A 20,647-nucleotide genomic window follows, 5' to 3' on the forward strand; every position below is an offset into this window, starting at 1 on the left:
CTTAAAATTTTCATTTATTACTTTTTAAAATAATCAAAACGACTCATATTTTTACAATAAAATAAACACTTAAAAATGATTTATATTTTAAGAGAAAGTGTATTATTATTTTTTTTTTATTTTTTTGGTTGGGGATATATCATATTTGGCATATGACCGCGATCGACTCTTTCTCTATGTTGACCGTAAAACGGCGAAAAAAAAAAAATTATTTTGAACCATTGAAATGCTGTACAAAATTATAAAATATCATAAATACGAGTTCATAACTGCATCATTAGGAATTAGCAGTACCAAATTGATTGGGGTTGATCACAACTCCATAAACCGGTCGTCTCCCGCGTCGGAGATTTCTGTCAGAAGGTGGTGCTGCAGAAATCAATGGCTGAGCATCAGGAGGCACAGCCATTTCAGCAGAATGACCAGAAATGCAGAGAGAACCAGAATCATCTTGCTCCCAGTATACTTCAACCATGTTACCTCTAGGATTCTCTGGAGATTCTGTTCCTGGAATCCCAACAAATCTTGCTCCTACAGGTATCTGCATATCAATTGAAGCAACAAAAGGAAAAAAAAAAAAAAAAATGAATGAATGATTTTATTTTTTCCTTTTTATGAGTTAGAATACAATAATTCCATATAAATTGCGCTTACCTCAACCGAGACTCCAGATGTTAAGGACAAAGTAACCAATCTCCCTTCGGCTGCAGCACTTTCTAGCTCTGCTTGCTTGGCAATATTTAAGAAAACTTCTTCGAGCGTGGTGAGGCCAATTTGGATGTCTGCTATACGGAATTCTTGTTGTCTGTCTTCTAGCTCCGTAAAAAATTTCTGTTTAAAATTTAAATGCCAAAAAAGAAGTTATAAATGGCAAAAAAGGAATAGAAATTTGCTATTCACCAGTATAGCATTTGTGCACGACAATTTCTTGCATCAGCCTATATGTGTGTGTGTGTGTGTGTGTATAACACAGAGTGGCATATTCAATCATGAAGGCAATACTATCACAATAATTATAGAACAATGTAGGAATTTCAAAAATATGCACCGTTAATAGCTTCTCTTTCTCATGAGGAATGATGAAAGTCAGGAAGGATTTAGTCTCTTCTGCTGGCAATACATCCAAATGCTGTCAAGATTAACCAAAACAGATGTTAGCACAGAAAAATTTCAATTTATCGTTGGGAGGAGATTGTGCATCAGCGTATTTGAAATAAATATATCATTCACTCCACATACATCTTTGAAAAACTGCTTTACATCCTCATGCTGATTGGTATGGTCCACAGTTGCATTCGGAGGAGACTGTGCAGTAGCGTTTTCAATGAAGCTCACATTAGTAACAAAACCAGTCCCAAACCTTGACTTCAACCTGATTGAGTTCCCAATGCATCGGAGCCTACCCTTGGCCATAATTCCTATGCGATCACTCAGAATGTCAGCTTCTTCCATTGAATGAGTTGTTAGAACAATGGATCGGCCTTTCTTTGCATCCTGTATTATATCCCAGACATGCCTTCTCGATATTGGATCCATACCAGTAGTCTGCAGATTAGAAATTGAAAATAAACAAAAGAAAATCATTCGCAAAAATAGATCAAATGTGCCGGCATGATTCAAAATATTGCATTGTTCATACTGGTTCATCAAGGATGATTAATTTTGGGTCTCCGATGAGCGATATTGCAACACTGAGCCTGCGTCTCATTCCTCCACTATAGCTCCTAGTTCTCACTTTAGCTGACTCGGTAAGTCTCACCTTTGCTAATGACTCCTGAGCAGCCTGTACTTAACCAAAAAGATTCTTTATAAGTCAATCAGGGTTGAGTGGGTCATCAAGCACAGAAGTACAGATAACTGCTAAGCATACTTAATTCAAGCACAATTAGCTTCAAAATACTATTAGAAAGAAAACGTCAAGATGTCTTTTCTCACATACCGAATTGATTGTATCTGGGGGCAGCCCTTTAATACTGGCAAAGAGATGGAGGTGCTCTTCACCAGACAATGCATCCCAAAGGATGTCAAACTGTGAAAAGCTGCAAAAGTTAGTATCCACAGGTATGCCCAGGGACACACACAAAGAAAGAGAAAAGAAACTGCAAAGACAAAACACATTTGCACACGCATGGCAAAACTCACAAATGTACACATGCTTGCACACACATAAATAGAGAAGTTTTACCTGGGGACAAACTCCTATGATACTTCGAATGTTTGACATGCCAACAGCGCTTCGAATGGAATATCCATAAATCAAAGCTGTTAAACATTCATAACTTTATTATCCCTGTTTCCAATGTTAGATGAACATGGAAAAAAAATGAGCACTTTACCATCTCCACTAGTCACCGGTGTTACCCCGGTCAAACAATTGATAACTGTAGTTTTTCCAGCACCATTTGGTCCAAGAAGGCAGAATAACTGATCCTTGGCAAAGTTCATCCATAGGCCCTGCTTAAGCAGCATCCAGAACAAAAAAAATTAAGAGAGCTAAAAGAGTATATATGAAAAAAAAGGGAATAGAGGGACATATTGTGCCTTGTTAATCTAGCCTGATTCTAGAGTTGAAAAGATGTTACTTGCCTTGAGAGCATGGTAAGGTGAAGTCTTCTTGCACTTGCAGCAACCAATCGTCATTGTCCCAGCATATGTCTTTACAAGTCCACGTACCTGAACTGCAACATTTTGATTGACTGTGCCCTCTGTTACATCTTGTTTAACGATGTTTTCCTCCTCAAGAACATCCTCATCTTCTGGAGTAACATACTCTTGTCTTGGAACTGAACCCATGCAACTACAAAGGTGACCCTCTATGACAGAGGAGAGGGGAAAACAGAGTCAGGATGCCAACAAAATATACGAGTGGCAGATTGAACTCAAAGCTGGCTCACCTTCCACCTTATTTCCACCCTTCCCTGTCCAATATCCAGGCTGTAAGAAATAAAAAATAGATTTTCTCACACCATTGGCATTTGGAATTATATTATCGAAGTAGATTGCCAAAACAAACCAGACAAAGGACGTAGCCACAAGCCAAATGTAAACATCATTCTGTCAACAATAAACAAATTACAAATCAACTTGAATAACAATAAGCAAAGTGTACATAAAAGAAAAAAAAAGTACAAAATGAACTTAAAAAGTTTCACTTACAATTGATATTACACACTCATCTCCTGCATCGTCATCTGCATCATCTGCACACCGCTTCCGTCCACTCCAGCTAATCCCAACATCTTCAGGAGTGGCAGTTGCCTCAGCAAGAGCATCTACGGCTACTGCAAGAAGATTGGGCGGGAATAATGACCAGATATATCGTGCAATATTAGAGACTTTGATGTCATATGGAAATCCAAATACTGTAACAAGCTGCAGCGAAAAAAAGATAACTATTATTTCATTGGAACTGATAGCTCTTAGCTTAAAACTGAAGGTTGATACATCAATGCATGATGATATAACAAACATGTTTATGTAAACTAATAAATACAAAAGCATGGATACTAGTGACTATAATGATATAAGAAACAAATTTATATAAACTATTTGTGATGAAAATTAGCTTTACTCTGATTTGCTATTATAAATAAAAATCATCACTAAAAAAATTAAAAAATTAATAGAAATAAAAATCATCACTAAAAAATTAAAAAATTAAGACGATTATTAATGTCATGAGAGGAAGAGGTTAACGATGCCAGTAAAGAGATCAAATTAGATAATGAAATGACTCTATTTTACCCCACAGAACCAGACCCTTCCTGAAAACTGATTTTTTATAGCTATTTATAGCTTTTGATCACCATGCCAACCGAGTATCTCCCTCAAAGATCTCAGGGTGATATGTGTCAGCTACAACAATATCTTCAGATTTCGGGCTATCCAAATCCAATGGGGATGTTCAGTCTGGATTTGAAAACATTTCTTAGTTACACATAGTAGAGAATCTTGCCTGAGTAAAAAAGCCAACAATAAACACAGAGAAACCAACTGTTGTGGCTGAAGATGACTTGCTGATGAAACTTGACAGCATAAAGGCAAAACCAGTCTGCCCTCAAATGTGAAAGGAAAAAAATAGAAAAGGGTTAACATAAATAAGCATAAACTTTGTCAACGAAGTGCAAGGAAGATAGAAGTAGTACCATGTTAAGTTGGAAAAGATAAAACACAAGAAACACAACTGCAAAGTTGTTTTTATTGAAGAAGTCAAACTGAAACGCCTTTCCAAAGAGAATGAGGAGAATTGATGAAACTAGTGTGAGTATTCCCTCCCATATGATCCATGAGAACCAATATGTGGATTCATAAAGCCCGGTCATACTCATTGCCTGCGGAAGCAGATAATAAATAAATAAATAAATAACACAGTCAAGAACATAAAGAATTCAGGTTACCGAAGGGACAGCTTAATAGTTAAAGTTGTAGTCTGTAGATTACGACTTGGAACAATGGGAGAGGAAAGGAATCTATGAGAGTTTGGGGGCAGCCAACCTTCTAGTCCTAGTCCAATGAGCATAGCATTACCTGGCGAAGTTTGAGCTCCTTCTCTACCACCAATGATCCAATTTGCATCGCAAATCCAAACATGGCAAATGCAAGTAGGAAAGATGGTGCTATGGTAGACATTACGGAGAAACCGTCTTTTGCAGGGTGTGGAAATTCCTTAAGTCCGACAACCCAGCTAAAATTTGGATCTGAATATCAAAAATAACAAAATAAAAGAATATATTTATCAAATGAAACAAGAGACACTGAATATATATCGACATTTTGCCAAAAGAGAACAAACAAATTCTTTTAACTGATTATTTTCATATAAATGAATCTGAAAGAGTTTCTTTACAGATACTAATAATTTGGTTTTATTCATAATGAAACCTATAAAATTGAATTCATAAGAGAGAAATGAAAATGTTCATTTATATAAAACGTGAAGACATGGAATTCCAAATGAATTTCACAAAATTTTATGGAATTAAATTTTACCAAACAAGCCTCTGTGTCAACCTGAATATCTAGAGATACAAATTACTATTTATGTAATCATTGAATCCAAAAGAAGAGGATAAGATTCATGCATGCCATAATTCTGCAAAAAATACACGAACCAATATTTCACACCTCCAATGATATGCCGAGCAATTTCACGCTCTGCCGCAATTTGAAGTGGGATTTGAAATTTGAATGTGGGATCTTCAAAATACCCACGATCTCTAACTGGGGTGGAATTAGTCTGTATACCATAGCTGATAACAGTAGCATTTATTTCTTTAAAATGTAGAGCTCCTGGGCAATGCATAGGATTATTCAAAAGCCAAGCATCCACATCCTCTGTTGTTCTGAATGATTTAACCTGCACGCGGAAGGCAAACAGGATTCTTCAGTCTACAGAGAAAAAAATTTTCATTTTTTTATTTTTTTTTCTAGATTCTTTATCTTCAGCTAGCTTCTAAACAAACAAAAACCAAAATGAATTATGTGAAATTTAAATTGTTTAGTGACATAATAACAAAACCAGTTCTCGAACTTGAAAGATGATATAAAGCTCCATAATGCTCAAAGGTGCAACCAATCAAAACCAACTTGATTCAGATAATTAAATAACGTCTAACAGCAGTACACATTTTCTTCATCTCTCTCCATCAAAACATCATTTCTCAGAAATTGAATATAACAATCAAAATTTCAATTAATTTTTCAGCTATCCCTTATTTGATCCAATTTCATTGCAAAGGAACAAGAAAATCAAAATTTTACACTCTTAACTTCTGCGAAGACGAGATAATTTAACTTCACTTTCCTTCGTTTTCTAATAATAAAAAAATTAAAAAGCAAAAATAAAACTGACACTAGCACACAAACAAGCCGCCATAACCACTATATCATATCAAAATTCTAAATCATATCCGTCCAATTATACTTCCTTTCACCATGATAGTTGATTATTATTACACTACAGCTTCTCATAATCTCATTTCTCACTTGAATTTATAAATTTTCTACTGACATTTATACCAAAAAAAAAAAAAAAAAAATCTAATATCAATAATCATATGAAATTTACCTTACTGGATGGGATCTTCCTGCCAGGATTATTAGCCATGATTGAACTAACTATACGATTCAATCTAACGCTATGGTTTCCGCTCCATACAAAGTCGAAACACGGCCTCTTAACGAAGAACTTCTGCTCGCAGGGAGGGATCGGCGGCGATACAAGAGCCTTAGGATCAAGCACTGTCTTGTACGCCGTCGTATGGGAGGTACTAGCTTGTGTGCCTTTGTCAATGCAGAAAAGGAGCAAAATGAAGAAAAAGGACGCGAAGAGCTGAATAAACGTAGCGGTTTTATTTCGCCATGAAAGTAACAGATTCTTCTTTAATAAAGCTTTGAATTGCTGGTAAAACAGAGGAACTCCTCTCCTTAGCTCCATTCTCACTGGTTTGCCTTGGTTTACTGTGATTTCTCAGAGCTTAAAAAAGCGCGGTTCATGGTTCGTTTCTTATATAGGGGGGCAAAATCGTAATGTCGATGAAGATATAATTGGGCTTGAATTTCCAGGAAGTCACGGCGTGTGCCACTAGAAGTGGGAATGCAAGGGTATAATGGGAACGAGAAGTTGAGTAAATTTACGGCACTGAGTGTGACTGTGAGAATTGTTGCGTGTGGATATGAGTTTACTTGAAAGAGTTAATTTATTTAATCATAGAGCGTAATCAAGGAAGTTAATTACATGGATTATTTAATATTAATGTTTAATGGGATTTGATGAGTCCACCGCGTTAAAAAACTTTCAGGATGACCAGCAGACAAAAAAATTAAAAAAAAAAAAATCCTAACCCCTGACCCGGATAATTAGTTTTGTTTTAAGTTTTGACTGATTGTTATAAAAATAAAGAGAGAATTTTTTTTTTTTGAAGTGATTGAGTGACTGTATTTATATTTTGCATTATTTTTCGTTTAAAACTCAAATTTTAAATTTAAGTTGATTTCAAATAACAATGTATATCAAAATGAATCATCAAAACGACATGATTAGATTATTCCTGGCGTGAAATACTGAAAAGAGAATTTCAACTTTTCCTTTTCTTCTTCGTTTGTATAGATAGAAGAGAACAGAAATAAGGAAGGAAATGGAATGGGTACTTTGGTCAATTAGACGGTACTAGGCGAAGGGCAGGATAGTCCTTTCAAAATCCAAATCGCGTTAAACGTGAAAGTTACACCGGCGAAGGGCAATACTTGAGCTGAATTAGCTACATCTATCGCTAACAATATTGCCTGGTGTCTTTACGGTGGACAGGATTAGGATTTAGTGGGTGAGGGGACCTTCACTTCCACTTCCACTTCCACTTCCCTTTCCCTGCTACGTGAAACTTTCCACTTCGAGCTTCAGCTAAAAAGTTAAATCTATCTGCCTGACTCAGCAGCCAGACATGGATTTGGTTGATTATAACTTTTTAGAGCAATAATGGAGTAAATATATTTATCAGCAAAAAGATGAGGAGCACAAACAAACACATCTCCTCCTCTTCCTGAACTTTTCTCTTTATTGAAAGCTATAAAGTGGGAGCATGGAAATGCTGATTTTGTGTGTTCAAAAATTTTTTCTGACTTATTATATGGTTATGGTTTAATAATTTTTACAAAATATCAAATAAATTACTATTAAATTAAATAATTTATATAAGGTATTTATTTACTACAATCATCAGGGAATTTTGAGACCAGCATACCGATGTTAGAAAATGAACTCATAAATTGACTTGCCTTCTGATCTAAAAAATAATAATATCGTTCCGACGAAGGAGAATTGCTTTAAATTCCCCAACAACCAAACCAAACATGAAACTATTCATAACAGAAGAACACAAAGTATATACAAGAAGTTGACAATTTGAGAATACAACACCCGGTCTTTGCATAATAAATAATTATTTATTAGTCCTCGTATGTATTTATTTAATTTATGAGAATATTCTAATTCATTTGAAGGAGAAGAGCCTAACTACCCATCGTAATATTTGTTGATAGATAATTCAATATTTTTTAATGCCTCATCAATTACAGTCTACAGAGGCTGTTCAACACATGAGCCGAATCCATATTTATATTATCGCTAAAACTGAAATTCCCGCCAGCACTGTACTCTGGATTGTCAACGGCTAGATCTACCAAGTGTTCGTGTCTGTACGCATTTTACATGTCTACATGGAGCGAAATTTGATTACTTTGCTTCACTCGCCACTACGCATAAATCAGTTAAAGCAAATACACTCTCTCATAATCACAAAACATCCCACTCTTGCTCCAATTCTATTCAAAAGTTTGCTAAATTTATCTGTCATTGACTATGCACGACAAGTGTTCGATCAAATTTCTCACCCAGATCAATTTCTTTACAATTCTCTTATCTCTACTTACACTAAACTTTCTATGCATATTGAAGCTGTAAAAGCATTTGTTTCAATGCACCATAAGAATGTACGGTTGACTTGTTTTACTGCTCCGCCTGTTATTAAAGCATGCTTTTCATTGCTGGCGGTTGATGTGGGGAAACAGGTTCACGCTTTGGTTTTAAATAACGGGATTCATTGTAATGTTTATTTTCAAACTGCAATGATGGATTTTTATTCCAAGGTTGGTGAGCTGGGTTCTGCAAGGAAGATTTTTGATGGGATGTCGGTGAAGGATCCAATTGCTTATAACTGTCTGATTTCTGGGTATTCGAGGGCTGGTGATATTGTAGCCGCACGGCAGTTGTTTGATTCAATGACAGAAAGAAGTATTGTTTCGTGGAATGCCATGATTTCTTGTTATGCAAACAATGGGCATCTTTACGAGAGTTTGAAGATTTTTGAAAGAATGCAGGCTGAAAAATATTTTCCTAATGAAATTACTTTGGTGACTCTGCTTTCCATATGTGCTAAGCTTGGAGATCTAGAGATGGGATTAAGAATTAAGAATTATATTGATGATAATAATATGTGCATGAATGTGATTGTTTCAACCGCAATATTAGAGATGTATGTGAAGTGTGGAGCCGTTGATGAAGCTCGGCAAGAGTTTGATAGGATGGATAGGAGAGATATTGTTGCATGGAGCGCAATGATTACTGGTTATGCTCAAAATGGGAGATCAATTGAGGTGTTAGAGCTTTTTGAATGGATGAGGAGTGATCAAATTAAACCTAATGATGTCACACTTGTTAGTGTGTTATCTGCTTGTGCACAACTAGGCTCAGTTGAGATTGGTAACCAAATTGGAACTTACGTAGAGAGCCAAGATTTGTTCTCTAATGTCTATGTGGCTTCAGCATTAGTGAGTATGTATTCAAGATTTGGAAATATAAGAAAAGCTCATGAAGTTTTTGATAAGATGTCTGAAAAAGATATTGTTAGTTGGAACTCGATGATTGTAGGTCTAGCTGTTAATGGCTTCGCAATGGATGCAATATCTCTTTACCAGAAAATGAAAAAAGTTGATGATGTGAAGCCAAATGACATAACTTTTGTTGGGTTGTTAACAGCCTGCACTCATGCTGGACTTATTGAATTAGGTGTCGAGTTTTTTGAAGGCATGAAATTAAATCATGGAATCACACCAAAAATAGAACATTGTGCATGTATTGTAGACCTCTATTGTAGATTAGGAAGACTAAAAGAAGCCTACGAGTTCATACGTAGCATGGAAATTCCGCCTAATGTTGTAATTTGGGGAACGTTATTGGGTGCTTCTAGAACACACTTGAATGTAGAGCTTGCTGAGCTCTCTGTTAAGAAGTTAATGGAGCTAGAGCCTGAGAATTCTGGAAACTATGTCCAACTTTCTAACATATACGCCAGTGTGGGGAGATGGCAAGAAGCTTTGGAAGTGCGAAACTTAATGAAGGATAAGAAAGTGCAGAAAATAGCTGCATATAGTTGGATAGAGTTGGAAAATCAAGTGCATAGGTTTTTAGTTGGTGACACTTCCCATCCTGCAATTGATGAGGTCAGTAGAATTGTTGATGAATTGGCTTTGCAGTCTGCTTGGTTTGGTTAAAATTTAGAATCTAAACTAGAATCCAGATGATGCTCAGCTATAAAGGATGGATGATTACTGTTGTTTCATCCAATTAAAACTTTTGGAGACTGTGCTGCAGAATTTTGTTCAAATAACAGAATGGTCTTATTTACATCGTGAGATAGCATGGAACAGGAAGGAATATAATGGTTTTAGTTCAAATTTAGATGTGGAAAGGCATTTTGTGCTATAGAAATCTTAAAACCTTAAGTTTGGTTGAAAATCTGAAATATGTAATCATTTATTTTGTGTAACAAATATTTCTCAAATTTATGAAAACTTGAACTTTATGAAGAGTGGAAAAATAATTATTTCATTGGGCATTCTTCTTCTATTCCATTCTGCAAACCAAACAAAGCTCAAAGAGTTTAGGACACCCATTTCTCTAATTTGAATATTATAATAAGACAAATATGACATATATCTTAATTTTATGTGCATGCTAGTTGGTCCAACATTCTATATTAGGTATTTACTGAGTTGAATAACTTGACTCAAGTTTAACCACATGATATATTCTGATGAGATAATGATGCATCAGTTACTTCTGGCCTATTATATTCGAAGAATGATAAAAAATTATAAAACTCTGAAACACATATATCTATTTCACCATTGTAATTTGGTCTATGTCTCATTACTATAATGCTAAAAACTGAATCAGCAGCTCTTTAATCTATGTTTATATCTTCCCTCTGTTTCTTTAATCTATGAGATGGTCAAACATCTGACCTACCTTGCAATTACAGAGTATAATAACAATTATAAGATGTTTTTGTGATTACTTTGAACATGCTCAGATGTTCACTGTACAATTACTGTTTTAAATAACCTGAGGTCAAACTCTTTGGACATTATTATAATGAATGAAGAACTCTACTCTTGTTTTACTTGGTTCTTAAGGAATAATATTTTAATCTTGTGATTAGTTTTGCATAATTGTTTAAATAGTTTACCAAATCTCTTATTATTAATTAACCTCTTAAATATTTCATAATTTGAAGTATAAAATTTTATGGGATTCATTTGTAACAAACAAAATCAAAATTTTAAATTTTCAAAACAGGATGAGTCTCCATCAGCACATTTTGGATTTTCTTGCTGCTTAATCTTTTGAATAATTCAATGTTCACATTTTGTTTTGGTAAAATGACTGTTCAAATACCAAGATCCTTCCACAGGTTGACAGTTTCATTTTTGTCTGAGAATACTATTATTTAAAAAAAAAAAAAAATCTAAGTTCATTGTCCATGTCAGTACCTTTGACCAAATGCTATGTTTCTTACATTTCTCCCTTTGAACAATTGGCTCTAGGCATTTTCTTCTTGTCTTCCAAGAAACTACTGACTGAACATTTTTATATAGTCTTTATTTTGTTTGCACGCATGTTTGCATAATTCATTTTATGCTGATTCAATTATCTGTTAGTTCTTTTTATTATTTAAACTTATATTTCTTAGGATTTATTTTGATATTATTCAATTAAAATTCATTACTTTTACAAAAATAAAATTTAATTTAACAGATGATATGATTAAAAGAACCATTAACCAAAAACAAGAAAACATGGATCAGAAGGGCGTTTTCGAAATTTCATTTCCACTCTAGTTCCAGTTCCAGACAGTGAAACGGTCAACGGATGAAGGGTAGTGTCAACATTTGTCCAGTGGAAATTTCACAATATTAATTAATTTGATTCCTTAACTTAATCTCATCAATCAGCAGATTTTGTTACCAAACTTCTGCTTTCCTTACGCGCAACATCGTAAAACGAAGTACCAAATCACGAAAATTTAGGAGATAAAAGGGGCAAACAGGTCATTTGACACTTCACTATCACTGAGTTCAGTGGCCAATGCAATTTCCTGCTTATGACGAAACATTTAAAAAGTGGAACACTCGAGCTTTTACTTAGATTCAGTATCAACAGTGAAAGACTTACACAGTAGATTAAAGAATTGGCATTTCCATTTTTGGCGGGTATTTAACGGTTTCAAAATCCTCGCTTAACGGTTAAGACATCAATGGCGGACGCATCTCTTCGTCCTGCAAGTTCCTGGACTCAGGCCGATGCTTTGTTCAGGAAGAACTTAACCTATCAGGTCTTTCTCCATCTCCGCATTTTGATTTTAGATTACGGGTTCATTGTTTTGTTCAATTGGTTTTTGATTTCATTGTTTTTGTTTTTAACAGAAACGAAAGCCTTGTTCAAATTGCATACTGATTTGCGTTCCAGTTATAGTGTTTGCCATGCTGGCTACAATTCAACATTATATTGACTCCGAAATGAGCAAAATTGGAAGCACGTGTGGTTGTGCTTCCGTTGATATAAATGGAGATGGGAGACGTGAGAAAGTCTGTGGTTTGCAATACACGAAGGACTGGGATGACGCGGAGGATTGTCCCTTTCTTAGTCCCCTAAAATGGCCTCCCTTGTTGCATATTCCCCCTGGTTTCGTTCGTGAATATAGATCCAATTCTACTACGTATACAGAGTCATGCGTTCATCCCAAGTGTCCTGTAACTATGCTTATCACTGGAAATAACAAGTCTCTTGCAAAAAGTATATATATCTCCCTCTCTATATATGTACATGTATATAAGTATATATCTGTCTTTCTCTGATTAATTTTTATATAGTTTTGGCTGGGAGTATGTTCACAAGTCCTATTGATATTCATGGTTCTTCCAATATCATGGATAGTTTAGCCAAGATTGTGTTGGTAAGTTGTTTATTTATCCCTCTTTCTTTGTATTTTCTCCTATACTTGTTTGGTTTTAGTGTTTTCACTATTATTAAGTATTAGGCTTTTGCTTGCTAACTTGACTTTTTTAAATGTTACAGGGTACAGAAAGAGCGCTAGAACCTGATCTTTTTATTGATTATGCCTTCACTAGCGATGCTTCTTCTCTCTTTTATGTTCAAAGCAAATGCAGGCCGAACTCCACATTGTCCTTTTTTCTTCCAGATTCATTTATTCCAATCGAAAAGGGTATTATTTTATCACTCACAGGGTCTTTTCTTCAAGATATCCTGAAGTTCTTGCAGTAAAATGTAGGACTCTATATCACTTTATTATGTTTTCAGCTGTAAACATTTGGATTGATTTTGTTCTGATATGAACATGGAGATATTTGTGAGAATAGTGTACGCAAATATCATGAAGAATCAAGTTTGCTTGTGAAAAAGTATAAGAGCTGCTGACATCTAATTTATATCATATGCGACCATATTCACATGTGTACCTCTGAAGTAATGATTTGCTTCATCATGAAAGAGAGGATCTGATGATTAGAAAATTTTGAATTCATTTTATCATTATTAGTAATATAATGTATGGCCAAATAGAAATTTATAAAATAAAATCAGGAAAAGAGAATAGAACTTAGTAAAATACCCGATCAATAGAACCAACACTGTGAATTGAGAGGTCTACAGCCTCAAGTGTATGACTGGTTCTGGAAAAAACTATATCGTCCAAAAGATGTGAATGGACAATTCTACCTTTCTTTTTAACTGCCATACTTTCTGAAGTTGAGCAATTGTGACATTGTGGATGAGCAAGCCTGCCAACGCACAGCATGATAACTGTTGCATAATTCATCCTCCACAGCTATTCGTAATATATATATATATATATATATATATATATATATATACACATACTTTTTGACATGCTGACTCTTTGCTTACTCACATGTTATTTGAAAATAGAGGCAATTTGTGTTGAAGCTCTAACTCCATGGCACAGTAGTTCCTCTGAGATAAATGAAGAGATATACAAAGAGAACAGTCAGATACTTGCAGGTGGCAATATGATATTAATTTTTGTGTGGTTGTAATATCACTATGTTTAAGGAATACTGATATGTTTATCTTTTTCTGCAGCCTATGATTTCTTAAACAGTGACCGGAAGATTTTTAATGTGAGTATTTGGTACGATCCAATGAACTATGGAGATTTCACTGTTGGTGCTGGTTCTGGTCGTTCTGGAGAAACCACTTTGCTGAGGGTTCCATGCTTAGTGAATATGGTATATATTTATTTATTCGTAATTGCTATATTAGCCTGGTATTCATTAGGTTTTTGGGTTTTACTCTTGAGAATCATTGCACTGTGAATTTTCATTTCGTGTAAAATATGTAAATGTTGTTTGCATAAGTATACAAATGCCCATCTCATTTTTGTTTTATATTTGAAGTCCGTTTATTTATATTTTATGTGAAGCATGTTCCATTTAGGAAGTCTATTGACAAAGTTAGTTTTATGATTAAAATATATAACATAATTTTCTTACTATTTATGCTTTTGTTTAATTTAATTTATTCTCTCCCTTTCTTTGCATCATTCAAATTAACTGTTATAGAATTCTATTTTTTCTATACGCCCTTTTCTGATTGCTTATTTGCTTGCTTTCTGACCTTTTATCATTCATACTTTATATTGTGCTGTAATAGACACTAACTGTTACAATACTTTGTTTATAGGTATCAAATGCTTACATTCAGATTATGCATGGGTTAGGTAAAAAGGTGCTATTTGAGTTTGTCAAGGAAATGCCTAAACCTGCCACCCGAAGAAATTTTGATATATCAAGTTACTATCCTCTTTTCTTTACTTGGGTTATTCTACTGCTATTCCTTGTAAGTTTGTGAACCATTGGTTGTTAACTTTGATCTTCTTGAAACTTATGTTTTTTGCCATCCTTTGAATCAAGGCCAACTTCATCAGTCAAACCACAATTATTTTATTGGCCCTTACTAGTAAAGTATGTAAAAAGTGTCTTATATGAAAATGATAAGCCTATTGTTCAAGAAATAAAGTAAGTCTGTTATCCTTTTTATTGAAAAAACACCTTTGATTTTTTTAAAAAAATATTTTGGAAATGACAATCAGTTTTTTGATGTGGATACCTCCATAGGTTTATAGGTTGCTGCTATGCAAAAGTGCAAAGATATTCTATGAACAGATACTTCAAAAGAATATACCGTGTTTGAATTGTTGCCTAATTGGACTATATTCACTAACTGGACATATGTTTGGTCATAGTGAGAAATTATAAGATTGATGCTTACTTCACTTGACCTGCATCCCTTAGAAAAGGTAAACTTGACTGGAAGTTGCTTTTTGCACGTTTCATTCAGAGCTGAATGCTTTAGACTAGCTTCCTGACTTTGGCCTGCATGCTGAATTATATTCTTCAACTTTGTAAGTCCATAAGATGGAATTAGTGTTAGCTCTTTCTTAGGTAGTTTCTTTACAAAAAAAAAAAAAAAAAAAAAAAAAACAAAAAAAACAAAAAAACAAAAAAAAAAAAAAAATAGTAATTTAATCTTTTATACTTCACATTGCTGTGTAGGTGGCGTTCACATCCGTGGTCTATGAGAAACAGCAAAAACTGAGGATCATGATGAAAATGCATGGTCTTCATGATGGACCTTATTGGCTCATATCTTATCTGTATTTTCTTACCATATCTTTGATATACATGTTACTTATTGTGATTTGTGGCTCATTTACAGGTAATAAGCCCATGAAAAATGCTTTCCTTTTTTTCTTTTGGCTTTTGCTTCTACTTACTAATGCACTTTAATTGCAGGGTTGAAAATGTTCAAACTGAATGACTACAGCATCCAATTTGTCTTCTATTTCATCTACATAAATCTGCAAATTTCTGTGGCCTTTCTGGTTGCTGCATTCTTTTCACATGTTAGGACTGCTACAGGTTTGATGTCAGTTATTTGATTTATTTGTTTGTTGTTGTTTAATTTTAATGTTAACTAGTTCCCTTGTCCTTGATGGTTGCAGTTGTCGGCTACATTTACATCTTTGGAACCGGACTGCTAGGTGGCTTTCTTTTTCAAGGAATTCTTGAAGATTTATCATTCCCAAGTAAGTCGAAGAGTTTGGAAAAGAGAAGCGTCTACAACTTCGTTGGTTTCTTTTGAAATTCAGGAATCATTCCCTTTCTTCTTCTTCTCTCATGGGTTTTCAAGAAAACTGTGGCATCCTTGGGAATTGAGACCAAAAGTTTAGGTTTAATGTCACTATATTTTGCAGTAGCTTCATTCTCTGACATTCTGATAGATGTGAGGAGGGTTATGATTGAATTTGTTTGATTGAATTTTAGAAACTAGTGTTACATCTTCTGTGCGCCATGTAACATTTCTTTGTTGGTAGTTTATAAAGCATTATTATCCACAGTTCTTGCTGGAGGTTGCCTAGGTTCTGTTTACTATAATGTTCATACTTCTGCACCAGATTTGCTCATTATGGGATTTATTTGCTTTTGTTTCAGGAACCTGGTTGATTGCATTGGAGTTATACCCTGGTTTCTCTCTATATCGTGGGTTATATGAGTTCTCAGAATATGCTGCAGGTGAAGGGATGCAGTGGGAGAATTTAAATGATGTAAGAAATGGGATGATAGAGCTCTTCTTTATCATGTTTGTTGAGTGGTTCGTGGTTCTTTTTGTCGCATATTATATGGATCAATGTTTATCATCTGGAAGTGGGAAAAATCCTCTGTTTTGCTTGCAAAACTTTGGGAAGAAGCGCCAGGCATCAGTTCGGAAGCGCAGTTTGCGAACGCAGGGATCTAAAGTTGTTGTTAATATGGATAAACCTGACATCCACCAGGAGGTATAGTTTACTTATTTGACTTCTGTACTTGGCATTCATGCAGTGGCCAAGTCCTGTTCTGCCTAGTGCACTTGCTAGGGCAGTTCATGTTGCTCAAATTTGTGAGGAAATTTGTAGGTTGAGATAGAAAAAGGCGAAGTTTTGATATATTATTTTTTATTAAAAATTGTCGTGTTAGCACCATAACTAACAAAACTAGCCTCAGGTCATGGAGAAGCATCAGGTACCTCTGGTAAGAGAACTCTGAAAACATGAGTTCCTTACTGAATAGAGATTGCTGACTCGGCATGTTAATTGATGCATATGTTTCCGTATATATTAAATATCTTGAATTTATATCATCAATCTTTAGGAAATTGGGACCAAAAAAATTATCATTGACAACAAAATCCCTATTAAAAATCAAAGCAACCTTGCAAATAAGCCTATAGATGAACACCTAAATTCAACCTCCAGACCTAGTTCCTATAAACTAAAATCTTTTGTCACATTGTCATTTATTGTTCCTTTTTTGTGAAACAGCAGATGTTTATCTTCTCTTCATTTTTGACGTGGCTCATGGAAAATGTGGTTGCACTATTAATGAATATGATGTTTTGGGGTGGTGGTTTTAATCCTTTGTCTCTAACTATTGCGGAGCTCTTGCATTAGTGTTAATTCTTTGCCAGATATTTTTTCACTTATTTCGCTTACTTTTTTTTAACTAGTGTTTTATTTTTTTTTTTCCTTTCCTTTTTTCTTCTTATGCAGAGGGAGAAGGTTGAGCAGTTACTTCTGGAGCCAAGCACAAATCATACAATCATTTGTGACGACCTCAAAAAGGTGTATCCAGGAAGGGATGGAAACCCTGATAAAATTGCTGTTAGGGGATTATCTCTTGCTTTGCCTCCAGGGGAGTGCTTTGGTATGCTAGGTCCCAATGGCGCAGGGAAGACCTCTTTCATTAGCATGGTCCGTATAAAATTATTCATTCATTTCCCGAGTTCTAACATGCATAACTTTAGACATTCCATTAACTTCCCCTGTCATGTGGATATTGTGAAGGCTTCTGTTAATAACTCTTAACATATGATGAGAAAATGCCATTGTTTTCAAGAATTTGCACCTATTTTGGCTGCATTGGAACATAGTAAACATTCGGGAGAGGTATAAGTTACTCCTGCTGAAATTTCTATCCTGGCAATCACTTCTTGTGTTTTTTGTATAAGTGACGCACTCAACTTGAAGTCATTATTAATGCTTCCTCTGTCTTCTGTAGTTGCTATAATGTCCTGCTTGAATTTATTATTGGAAGGACTGCTTGACGCAGAAATTTTTAAATTTTATTTTCTAAGAATCTGCTTGCAAATTCAGAATCAAATTAGTAGTTTGGTGCTGTAATTTAAGATTTTATTCTCTGAATTAGATGATTGGGCTCACAAAGCCTACCTCGGGGACGGCATATGTTTGGGATTTGAACTTGCAAACTCAAATCGATTGGATTTATACCAGCATGGGCGTTTGCCCACAAGATGAGTAAGCTAATATTCTCATTCTTTCCTTCAAGAATACATCTTCATCCTCAGCTTAAACATGACTTTTAATAATTGCCTGTTTTACTTTCTCTGGCCAAATTTTAGCTTTCTCTGGGAATCCCTGACAGGAAGGGAGCACTTACTATTTTATGGCAGACTTAAGAATCTTAAAGGTTCTGCCTTGAAAAAAGTGAGTTATTGCCATCTTGACTTTCTTGGATTGTTATTAGAATGTCATTTTCTGTTCGAAAAATGAGCGTAAATCTAGTTTGCTGGTCCTGCTTAATGGGATAAATTTTTGTTTCTCTTTACTGTGCTAAACATTCTATTTTGCTGCAGGCAGTGAATGAATCTCTCAAGAGTGTCAATCTATTTAATGATGGGATTGCTGATAAACATGCTGGGAAATATAGTGGAGGCATGAAGAGGAGGCTTAGTGTTGCCATATCACTCATTGGAAATCCCAAAGTATGTAGTAATGAACTTATATTGCTGCATGAAACCTTTGGATAGCAGTTCTGCTTCAATGCAGTTTGTCATGATTATTCTCAACAATTTGCAAGGTTGTTTATATGGATGAACCCAGTACTGGTTTGGATCCAGCTTCAAGAAGAAACTTATGGAATATTATTAAGTGTGCAAAGCAGGATAGAGCAATTATTCTAACCAGTACTCTCTCTTTCTCTCTTTCCCTTTCAATTTGTGTGCTTAATTATTTTGTATCCCTTGTAATTAAGGATGCTTGTTTTCATGCTTTTAGCTCATTCTATGGAAGAGGCAGAAGCCTTGTGTGATCGATTAGGAGTTTTTGTAGATGGCAGCTTCCAGTGCATAGGAACCCCGAGAGAGGTAAATTTCCTGTAAAATTTATTCTGGTACTTGGAGATTTTTTGTACACTTCTTTCTCATGGGGATACCCTTATTTTACGAAGTACTTGTTTTCTTAAGCTACTAAATGATTTGTATGCCATGCCAGTATGCCTTGACATTGTGCCATAAATTTTGTATTTTTGAAAGTTAAATTTCTACTACAAAACTTTAAGTTTACTTCTTGAGCTTGATATACATATATATATGGCTTGAAATGCCTTCATCTGAGCAAAGATACAATATATAGCATAAATGCTACTGACTAGACTCGAGCTGCACAAGCACGAGTCTATGCTGATGTTATTTGTTCTTTTTCTTGTTCTTATTATTTATTTTAGATATGGCTTTTACAATTTAGTTTGATGTTTGTATGGTTCATGGCAGCTGAAGGCTAGATATGGTGGATCTTATGTATTTACAATGACAACGTCTTTGGATCACGAGCAACAGGTAGCGAACATGGTGCAACAACTCTCCCCCAATGCTGAAAGGATATACTACACTTCCGGAACACAGAAGTTTGAAATGCCGAAAAATGAGGTCAGAATTGCAGATGTATTTGACGCAGTTGAGACTGCAAAAAGCAGATTCCCAGTTTTTGCTTGGGGTCTGTCTGATACCACCTTGGAGGATGTCTTCATCAAGGTAGCTAATGGGGCCTAGCCATTCAGCATTTTCTCATTACAGCTATACATTTATATGCCTTAGGAATTAGGATGAAGCTGACATATTTATAATTATAATATACAAATAATATTGCTGTCTATTCAAAATGGGAAAAGAGAATATTATTAGGCAAAAAATAATAATGCATGGACCTTGTTAATAATATTATTGTTGAATATTATTAAGGTTTATAGACATTTCCAAGTAAACATTTCAATTCGACAACCATTTTGAGGATGCCTTGTCTTCCAAGAAACTAGAAAGGGACATTTAGAAAAAGGCATATGCTTAATTGCTTGTGACCATATATTATCTTTCCATGCAATTCCATACTTGTAGACTTAATTAAACTTCTGTATAACATTTTTATTATAATATTATTATTCCATTTAATTAATTAAGATGGGTCATTGACTTTGGATGCTTACTTAAAAATCATAAATTTTCTAAAATTTAGATTACGTATGATTTTTTTTTTTTTTGACATTTCATGTGCAAATCTAACTATATAATACGACACAGTCACCAAGGTGGATCCAATCAGCATTGAGTCTCCCACCATATATATATATATATATATATTTTACAATTTAAATTGAGATTTAGTAACTGAAATTTTTACAAATACCATTATTCTTGAAAATCCGTTAAAATTATATAATTATTGTTTTATTTGTTTAGTTTTAAGAAAATGAATTAAAATAATAAATACACTGAGTTGTTATTTCTGCAACTCAAAAGGCAAGTATTTTAACTAAAGAAAGTTAATATGAAAAAAATTTAAAATGACAAAATTCTTGGTGAAATATATAAAATATATCCAACTTTCTGAATTCGTTGTTTTAATTTCTACTAAACACGAAAGGCTCATAAATCTACCATGAG

At 34.6% G+C, this 20,647-nt stretch overlaps 3 protein-coding genes across 4 annotated transcripts; 2 read left to right on the plus strand and 1 right to left on the minus strand.

The window, feature by feature from the left end:
- Nucleotides 1-227: 227 nt before the first annotated feature.
- ABCA2 (ATP-binding cassette A2) lies at nucleotides 228-6,468 on the minus strand. 2 transcript variants are annotated; one of them, XM_012224840.4, is made up of 16 exons: nucleotides 6,068-6,468; nucleotides 5,125-5,356; nucleotides 4,528-4,697; nucleotides 4,146-4,331; nucleotides 3,956-4,051; nucleotides 3,157-3,372; nucleotides 2,895-3,054; nucleotides 2,587-2,813; nucleotides 2,337-2,454; nucleotides 2,186-2,262; nucleotides 1,940-2,029; nucleotides 1,640-1,783; nucleotides 1,240-1,545; nucleotides 1,049-1,129; nucleotides 655-831; nucleotides 228-531 (listed from the first exon to the last, which is right to left on the minus strand). In XM_012224840.4, exons 1-16 carry the CDS (start codon nucleotides 6,434-6,436, stop codon nucleotides 379-381), a joined length of 2,802 nt encoding a protein of 933 aa, XP_012080230.1. In that variant the 5' UTR covers nucleotides 6,437-6,468; the 3' UTR covers nucleotides 228-378. The 2 variants fall into 2 exon arrangements, with proteins under 2 accessions (XP_012080230.1, XP_012080228.1); XM_012224838.4 differs by having other exon boundaries at nucleotides 228-541; nucleotides 6,068-6,467.
- A 1,337-nt stretch (nucleotides 6,469-7,805) lies between these two features.
- On the plus strand, nucleotides 7,806-10,384 carry LOC105640508 (pentatricopeptide repeat-containing protein At1g08070, chloroplastic). Its single transcript, XM_012224842.4, has one exon. It carries the CDS (start codon nucleotides 8,215-8,217, stop codon nucleotides 10,045-10,047), a length of 1,833 nt encoding a protein of 610 aa, XP_012080232.1. The 5' UTR covers nucleotides 7,806-8,214; the 3' UTR covers nucleotides 10,048-10,384.
- A 1,401-nt stretch (nucleotides 10,385-11,785) lies between these two features.
- Nucleotides 11,786-20,155, plus strand: LOC105640509 (ABC transporter A family member 7). Its single transcript, XM_012224843.4, has 18 exons — nucleotides 11,786-12,170; nucleotides 12,262-12,631; nucleotides 12,709-12,791; nucleotides 12,914-13,061; nucleotides 13,784-13,876; nucleotides 13,958-14,103; nucleotides 14,558-14,713; nucleotides 15,430-15,592; nucleotides 15,670-15,795; nucleotides 15,879-15,962; nucleotides 16,369-16,712; nucleotides 17,463-17,663; nucleotides 18,118-18,227; nucleotides 18,332-18,416; nucleotides 18,566-18,694; nucleotides 18,790-18,895; nucleotides 18,987-19,075; nucleotides 19,481-20,155. The coding sequence occupies exons 1-18, from the start codon at nucleotides 12,093-12,095 to the stop codon at nucleotides 19,757-19,759; spliced, it is 2,790 nt and encodes a 929-aa protein (XP_012080233.1). The 5' UTR covers nucleotides 11,786-12,092; the 3' UTR covers nucleotides 19,760-20,155.
- The last annotated feature ends 492 nt before the right edge of the window (nucleotides 20,156-20,647 follow it).

This window comes from Jatropha curcas, chromosome 10, assembly GCF_041381405.1.
Source record: "Jatropha curcas cultivar XTBG-Jc1 chromosome 10, XTBG_Jcur_1.0, whole genome shotgun sequence".
In the NCBI taxonomy this organism is placed as follows: domain Eukaryota; kingdom Viridiplantae; phylum Streptophyta; class Magnoliopsida; order Malpighiales; family Euphorbiaceae; genus Jatropha; species Jatropha curcas.